The 8553-nt window shown below is 40.1% G+C and overlaps 2 protein-coding genes across 4 annotated transcripts in view; one reads left to right on the top strand and one right to left on the bottom strand.

The window, feature by feature from the left end:
* Window positions 1–8553, top strand: part of LOC110982360 (HHIP-like protein 2) — a 304779-nt gene that overhangs the window by 113672 nt on the left and 182554 nt on the right. The window lies entirely within an intron of this gene.
* On the bottom strand, window positions 2679–8406 carry spdya (speedy/RINGO cell cycle regulator family member A). 3 transcript variants are annotated; one of them, XM_022238178.2, is made up of 7 exons: window positions 8253–8406; window positions 6840–7202; window positions 6099–6157; window positions 5724–5809; window positions 5235–5406; window positions 4013–4331; window positions 2679–3513 (listed from the first exon to the last, which is right to left on the bottom strand). In XM_022238178.2, exons 1-7 carry the CDS (start codon window positions 8326–8328, stop codon window positions 3443–3445), a joined length of 1146 nt encoding a protein of 381 aa, XP_022093870.2. In that variant the 5' UTR covers window positions 8329–8406; the 3' UTR covers window positions 2679–3442. The 3 variants fall into 3 exon arrangements, with proteins under 3 accessions (XP_022093870.2, XP_022093879.2, XP_022093888.2); XM_022238187.2 differs by having other exon boundaries at window positions 8061–8349; XM_022238196.2 differs by having other exon boundaries at window positions 8088–8349.

Genomic DNA, 8553 nt, shown 5'->3' with positions numbered 1-8553 from the left:
GAACTGACGAATTGAAGAAATATGAGACTGGACCTCTGGGCCGGACTCAGGGCTTCCAATTCCGAGCAATTTGGTTGCAATCGGGTTTAAAAGTGGCACTAATTGACCATAATAACACCATAGGTTTTTCAAAATGGCTACTTTTCTGGACAGGGACATTTTCTGCATTTTAGGGGTGGTCTGCTTCTGGTGAAAATTTCTCAAAAATTCATTAGCCAACCCCCCGAAAATTGAAAGGAAAATGAAAGAAGACATGTGGAACATCATTTTTCTGTGCAGACTGAACACCTGTGAGAGTAGTGTTTTTAAAATATTTGTGAAGTATGGGGAATTATCACTGCTGTCTACGGGAATTTATTTTTAGTGGTGCACCCTTATATCGCTTGTCGCCCTAACTGGGTGCTGGGCAAGGCTGTCTTGCACAGATTTTAGGGAAGGAAATACGTCTCGCGGGGTCACAGCTAACGACGCGTAGAGCATTGTGGGTAAATTTCTGCAAGGCGCGCGAGCTCGCTCTATATACAAGCGGCAGTTATCAATTCGATTTTTTTTCTTTGTCTTCCTCATTGCCGAAAACCTTCTCACTACACTTTATCCGCTCATCAAAAAGTGACCAAGACAACCAGCGATTTGAACATTTCACCCAAAGACACGTGATCAATGATACTGTTGTTCACAATGTAGCCAAACACCACCTTCGCTCCCAAGCGCCCTGGCGCTGGGCGACGCGACGTACAAGTTGACACGGCGAAATACAGCTCTTCTGGGGCATTAGCGCAGCGCTGAGGGAAGTCCGATACCGTGCACGATGTGGGGCCGATGGGTACCCCCCCATGTCCAATCCTATCCCTCCCTAGAAGTCAGTAAAGAATTCCTGAGATTCCGATCAAACAATGGCCAATACAAAGGCGGGGTTATCTCCGCCCCATGACTTGCATCATAGGGGAAGTCTTGGTTAATAAAGGAATTAGACGCATCATAGATCCCAGATGAAATGAACACAATACTAACAATCAATCTCTTGATGCATGTCTTCCCAGCATGCTTAACCTCGGCTTTAATTTGCGTTGGGCCTCGGAGCAGGCCACATCTCTCCCACTGTAGTTTGACAAAAGAGAAAATAGCTTTGGGTGAGAACGCCAGCTCTAAATACTTTCGTTTTTCGATGTGACCTCACTGAAAAAAAGTCCCAGATCTCCACCTCGTGCTGTAGGATTTTTAGAGGAGGGGTTCGTATTTATTCCGTGTATAATAGGGAAGTCATAACCCGGGTCACAACAAAAATTGCTTCACGCGTAAACTACTGGATTGGCCATTTGTGGTCGGGGTTATCTCGTGGCTTTTTATTTTGAGGCCATCACAGGTTACTGTTAATTGTTAAGCCATGGAATGTTAGGATTTGTTTAAATCACTTCTTAAGTTCCGTATCTACTTGTTCTGAGAGTAATTACTTTGAAGTCAGCAGGCAGCCATTGTGGGTAGCCATGCTACAGCGAAATCGAATCACTGTGCCAACGCACATATCTTTCACCTCAATTACGTGTTAGTTTCAGTGGCGTATCCCTGGGGACTTTTTAATGCGATACATTTAAGTACTGCATTCTTCAAGTTAAAAATATCTAAACTTACGTAACAGGAATTGCCCACTGACTTCTAGTGCACAAAATTGCGGGCGTTTCGCTGTGCCTAAAACATGGTGTTCTAAGTGGAGGTTATAGACTCCATCAGCGCCAACCATGAGCGTAAAACGTGAGGGCTGGGAGTAAACATATCTCCCCCTCCTACGCTGGGGGGGGGGGAGGGACGGGCTATTGAATCCCCCACTTTTTCGTGGTGAGAAAGAATTGCCGGAGATTTTGAAGCTAAATTTTTGGACTTCCCAACAACCAGAATTTATGATCACTCAGAGAGGAGAATAAAAAACTTGCTCTGATGTAAAATTCTGCATGAGTGTAACACATTACAGAAGTTCCCGGAAGAAGGTCGTAAGCGCTTACGATCTGTTGCCGGGAAGCATAATCGCTGCAAAAAAAGTTTCCCCAGGCAAAAGGAAATGCGAATGCAACTGTTTTATTTTAATGAAATATGAACATTTCTTTGCAAATAGTTCCAAAAACATTTCCCAAGTCGTCTGATAAGTTGTTCAAAGGTTGCCTTTGGCACAGCCTGTGTTGATTTTGTAGTAAATTTTACCCGTTTTTACTAAATAGAGTGTGCTTCTTGCGCCCTTTTACCGGGAACATTTTTCGTACTGTGATCATGCTTCCGGGCAAAAGGGCGAAAGTGCGCTGACGACCTTTTCCCGGGCACACGGCTAATGTACATGTACATCTGTAATATGAACATCGTCCCCATATAGTCTCGTATGGTGTCACCAACCCCTGTCCCTGTTTTTCAAATTTCCATGGCCAGCCAAGTCAACCCCACCCCCCATTTGCGGCACAAATTTGCACCACTGGTGTCAACTTTACTCAACATAAAAAGGCAAGAAAAATGTAATGCACTTTACAGTCAGTAAATGATCCTGGTCAGACTGGTTAAACTCTTTGATTCATGTGAACTACGTGTCAAACCATTTTTGGCACAATATCGAAAATGTCATATTTAGAGATAATTTAGTATAAAAGGAGCACTTGTATACATAATATCTTGCGCCTAGAGATGACATATCAAACAAATTTCTTTCGTTACTTTAGGATTTTATTGCTGGTCTGAATTTCAAAACCCCTTAAAAGAATTAACAATAGACCTTTTAATTCACATTACACAATGACTTCTCTGAAGATGTTATTCAGTAAAAACATGTTTTTGGCTCTCATGACAATCAGAAAAAAAAATCGATTTTTCTCCTGAAATTAAAAGTTGAAACGATTATAACTTAAAAAACCAGAATCAAACGCACCTAATTTCAAAACCAATATTAACAGAATATAAATATTGTACAAAAATTTTAAATATCAACCTTTTTCTTCAAAACGACAATGCAAATTGAAATCCAAGGACAGAGCAACAATAAGTTATCTTCAACTGTAATGCATCTTAGCATTTTAAATATTAGACTTTAAATAGAATTAATAAATACGAATGTACATAGCTGAATACAGTTAACCTTGAAGTAAATAGTAAATATACATTTTGTATTTGAAGAGTTACTACTTCAGTTTTGGGCTTTCGTTTTATTGTAAAACTGGAAATTCATTTTTTCTAACTTGTGTACTTGACTATGTTGCCGGAAATAATTTGTACTATAAATAAAGTTTTCAATACAATTTGGAAAGTTACCTTTCCGGAGCATTTTTAAAACAAGATGCCCTGTCAATTGAAAAAGGAAACTTTTCTCTTTCTCTCAAGACTGGTTAACTCCAGAAACTGCCAAAACGTGCGAAAGCAATCTACATTACTGCATAATCATGTTGTGGTGAAGCTTTGTTTTGGATCCACTTTACTCGTGGCAGCTTGCCCAAAAGTAGGAATCCGCTTCATTGGGCTCGGTCTGAAGAGTACTCTTTAATCCTAGAAAAAGGGCAAAATTCCATGGAAAAGGTAAATCAGTCGATCTGAGTGACATTGCATTAAGTAAATAGTAAAACCACTTTGAAACATTTTCCAAAGACTTTTTAAACGAATAATGACAAATGGACACCATGAGTTGTCAAGTGTTGAGAACTCTAGCTCTTGGATTTGAAGATTTTATGAAAATAAAGCAATGTATAATATTTAAATTCAATGACATGAAAATTATTATTCCAACACTCTATATGAAAATTCATGTTACCTTGAATAGTCATCAGAAATTATTGCACATTTATGTTAGTATTTTGTTAATGAATAAAATGCACTGGAAAATGGATGCCAGAAGGCTACACGTGCATAGTACCTTGTATTTGTATATGCATAAGAAGCTTTTGTTTTTGTCAATTTTCTGGTGAATTCATGGGTAATTATTTGTTTGATTAAAGGTGCAGTTTAAAAGAAAAAATAATGTCGAATGTGGTGAGCAGCTGAAACCTACCGTGCATGTCAAACATGCTGGGTGAGTAGGGTTTGGGTGGGGTTTCCTCCCCCAGGCTATCAGTGGAGGTGTCAGTGCAAGACGCCAGGTACAGGTGGCAGCTTGGGCTGGTGGTGAACTGTGAGCCAGGGGAACAGTAGGCGAAGCTGCCGCTCTCGGCACACAGCTCACAGTGGACGGGGGACATCCCAGGTCCACGGGGGTAGTTCTCATTGCTGTCATCGCTACCGAGGTAGTTCTCATAATGCCTGATGGCACCGGAATGGTGGAGTTGACGCTCCCTCATCCAGATGGAGTGCTCTGGGGATATGGCCATCAGCTGAAAATTACAGATCACAACAGTTTACTCAAACACAAACTTTGACTTCAATTCCAAATTTTCTCAACTCGAATGTTTGTTCTTTATGCACATCCAGAGTAGTTCAAGTTAAGCAAATGCAAACATTTAAATACAGTTTTTAGGCTCACCTTGATTTCATAATAATCGTCATCAGTTCTTGTAAAGCATGTAATATAATTACCGCTAATGGGTATTAGGGAGACATTCCCATAGGAGCGTGCACAAAATTTTTTCAACTTTACTGTCCCATAATACAATATTCCCTAATCTGATCTGAACGAAACTTTGTATGTTTTCATTTTAGACCCTAATCTATCATCTCTCAAAATATGGACATTAAAATTCGGCCTCCTTGTGGTAGTTTGAAAATAGGGAGACACTGAAATGTCTCCCTAAAAGCCAATGCCTCCCTAATGCTGAAAAATTTACCACAAAATGTCTCCCAAATGACCTATTTGTAAATATTACAGAATATCTCGCTTACTATTATGTGCTTATTATCATTATCCCTGCACACTGAGATCACATCATCTGAACATTCCCTCTCAGCTCCCTGGGGAGTATACTAGACTGATGCTTCCATTTCGGAACAAACAAACGAGCTAAACATAACTGTGTCTGCCCTCACAGGTACCCATTTGGTGGAGAGCGAACAACTAATTTCCAAAAACTGAGCTTGTTTTCTCAAATTCCATGGGCATTTCGAACAAACCTGGGGAAAGACTCCCTGAACTGTGATAGTATTTTATTTCATTAGAATTACATGACTTTCACAATGCACATTCTCCACTGCTGTGATCACCAGCATAGGTCAGTTTTATTTTGCCGATGATTAATTCATTTTGCCTTGGGAATATACAAAAGTTCAATGGATGTACAGACCTCTTCACAGCATTTGCGGCTCACTGCTGCTCTGTACTCGATGGTCTTTAACAGTTTGTCTCGCTTCCTCAGGAAGCTTGGGTACTTGTCTCTCCAGGTCAGGCCTAGCGCCCAGGGGAAGATTTCATATTTGCATTCCTCTTCATCCTCTTCCATGTCATTTGCAAGATACCTTCAAACAATGAAAGATAGTTGATGTTATACACGAAGAAAATGATCAAAACTCTGTCTTCACGGAATACTGTCCATCTCGGAGTGATTTTGGACAGAGGAATATTATTTACAATCCTGCATATTTGATAGTTCACCAAAAATCACCATACCTTTATGAAATACCTTATTCTAAAAATGTAAACGTACAGTGGAAATACATGCACTCTGGTGACAATTAACTGTATTTTATTAAACATCTTCCTAATTGAGGACTTGTTCAGAAACTTGTCGCGTGAGTGAGTTTAAAAACCACTTAATTTTTATTATAAAACTTACAGAGCAACAAAGAAGTTCATTCTTGTGTACTGGTTGGTTGTATAGTTGGCTCTCTTGAAGTATGCAAAGACCATTGCAATGAGATACTGGCAACAAGAATTCACAAGAGCTCTTGATTAAAATGAGGAGTGCATGGAATGGTGTGAATTGAGAACCATTAGGATTTTTCACTCTTGAGGGAAAGCTCTGTCCATACTGACTGATAGTAACACTCATTCCAATTCATATCTACAAACTCAAATGAAATCATTCTGGAAAAACAATAGAACTTTTGAAATACACAGTAGCATGTATGACTTTGAAACTGAATTAATTAATTTAAATGTAAAACACTGATGGTGCTAAGAAATGTAAAACATTTTCCAAAGGTATTACCTTGTCAGCTACTTTAGCACAGCTGTCCATCCACAAGAAATCTCGAATCAGACTGTCATCTGTAAATATAAAAATACTCCATAAAATAGCAAGGGTTCTATTCTGAATTATTTTAACTTTATGTTTTGCGTTGTTGGCAATTTATCTTGGCAGAACATAAGCACAGTTTAAATAAAAGGTAAAGATATATTGTAACATCCTTTAAATGTTTTCAATAGAAACAAAAAACTACAATAAAACATTGTGAGATCCCAAAAGATGAAGAAAATCACAGTTCTTGCTAACAGTCCTTTATAATTTTCTCATACAAAAACTGCAGAAAATGCAATAAAATCCTCTTAAAGATTCTCTGTAAAACATGGCAGGAAAACTGTCCCTTTAGTGTTCCTGTAGGGTGTATATTTGAAAATCTATAATTATTTTGGAATAACTCCTAGAATTATTTTTTTTACTGCAGATAACAAGCCTATATGGCCAAAATATTTCTTTGTGTGTAAGTTTTGTTTCTGTTGTGTTGGTTTTTTTTGGGGGGGTGGGGTGAATGACACAAGACCAATTTACTAGTATTCTCCATTATTCCGTTGAATAACAGTTTTTCCAAATTCAAAACCATCAGCTCGAATGTCAGTATACAAAACTGTATCCAGAACCAATTTGTGTTGGTGTGGCAGCTATCTGCCCCGACCAGAGTTTTTTATCAATCAGTGATGTTGTGACATTAATGTTGAGTTGATCCCTTACCAAAGATTTTAAAAAATGCTGCCATTTCCTTGCTTGTCACTGTCATGGGTGCATTCTTGACCCGCTTTGGTGGGCTGCACAATGATGCTGTGACATTAGTGATGTCCCGACAGGGTCCCCTGGGTGCAGCTGTCTCAGCTCCTATCCTACGCTTGATGGGTTGGACAACAGTCACACCTGGCACATTCTTCATGACGTCCACTCTCATGCCTTCACCTCGGACTTGAAGCTTGTCAGTCAGAACCGGGGTAGCAACACTACTGCACTGAAAACAGCTCAAGATGACAGATGGAAATTCAAAGTCTTTTTGCAGGGAGCCCTTGCCCATAGCCTTGCTGAAAAATTTCACATCTCGTCCAAGACCTTTAATAAAAAGAAATGTCCATTTGCCTGTGAATGCATTCTGTACATATGGATAATAAGTTAAACCTATTTTGCCAAACTCGTAAATGGCAATTAATATGCAGATCTGGTAGATTTAGTGCATCATTTTTAAAGATTTTTTTACATTGTAAAAAAAGTTCAGTACTGGGACCTACACGCACTGCTGGTCCAGTGCAAGTGTCAGAAGAAGGCCCACCAGCTGTAATTCATTGATGGGCATGCATAGGCCAATGCAGTGCTTGTGGTGAGCTCCTTGCCTTGGGCCCATGAGAAGCCTCTGGAGTGTGAGTGTAGTGCAATCTATGCAGGCCTCTAGGTTAGGGCTTTGAGTAACTTAAGCCTAGGCCTAACACTAGACTGTAGGCCTAGGATATAGGCCCTATAGACACTTTTAAAAGTAGGCTTGTAGTAGCCTAACTGAACTCTGAAGTTTAAGTTGATAGGGCCCAGAAGAAGGCCCTAAATAAATGCATGAGCCAAAACATGTTCACTTCAACCAAGGCTAAGGCCGCCCTAAGCACGCAATGTGACAGACCTAACATAGAAAGGTCCTAGGCTAGGATCCTACCTCTTATCAGCTTCTAAGCTTAGACTGCCCTAACCTGCTAACCAGGTCCAGGTACGTGATAAACGTTAGGCTAGTCACAAAATGAATCCCATACTACTAGTAATAGTATTACCAGCATGGAAGCCTAGGATTAGTAGGCCTAGGCCTAATTTCAAATAATAAATTGAGAATGGGAAACCTTAGGCCTACTATCTGCAGTTCTATTGATTAATAACCAGGGGTTTCTACAACTACAAGAACTTCTAATCGCTAACTGCGGTCACACTCACACAGGCTTAGCCTTAGCTAGGCCTAACCTTGAGTCAGACATCCAATCTAGGCCTAGTCCAAGTTCAGGACTCCACCGTACGGATTAGCTGGAAACCTTCCTTCGACAATAATGTCTTCCCGCTGACACAGGTAAACAATAATGGTAGGCTACTTGGTAGGACTGTTTCTGGAAGCTAGGCTCCTTCACTCACTTGAACATTTAGGCCTAGGCCTACGACTGTGCGTGACTGCTGCACTGGGGTCTATGTCATGTAGGCTATATGTCATGTATGCTTATATCACGTATTTATGCGACGGCGAATATTTTCAACTCAACTTTTGAACTTTCGCGCGTTCTAAACTTCAAATCGTCTGCTGGATAGCTGGTGCGCGCCCGCAGCGCATTTGGATTCAGAAAGGTGCGAGGAGAACCCGTGAAATGGCAAACTTTAGAGGGCGCACTTAATCCCGAACATTGGACCATCTCCATTCAATGATTGGAAGAGGGTGAGC

Source organism: Acanthaster planci, linkage group LG01 (assembly GCF_054643075.1).
Source record: "Acanthaster planci isolate LZ-2023a linkage group LG01, COTS_SCS, whole genome shotgun sequence".
Classification (NCBI taxonomy): domain Eukaryota; kingdom Metazoa; phylum Echinodermata; class Asteroidea; order Valvatida; family Acanthasteridae; genus Acanthaster; species Acanthaster planci.
Note: the sequence above shows the minus strand (reverse complement) of the source record. Positions and strands in the feature narration are given on the sequence as shown.

Coding starts and splice junctions, on each gene's coding strand:
- spdya (XM_022238178.2), bottom strand. CDS start 8,328: ATGACATATAGCCTACATGACATAGACCCCAGTGCAGCAGTCACGCAC. Junction 5,810..6,098: donor GTGCTAAAGTAGCTGACAAG/GTAATACCTTTG, acceptor TCTTGTTGCCAG/TATCTCATTGCAATGGTCTT. Junction 4,332..5,234: donor GCCGCAAATGCTGTGAAGAG/GTCTGTACATCC, acceptor TGTAATTTTCAG/CTGATGGCCATATCCCCAGA.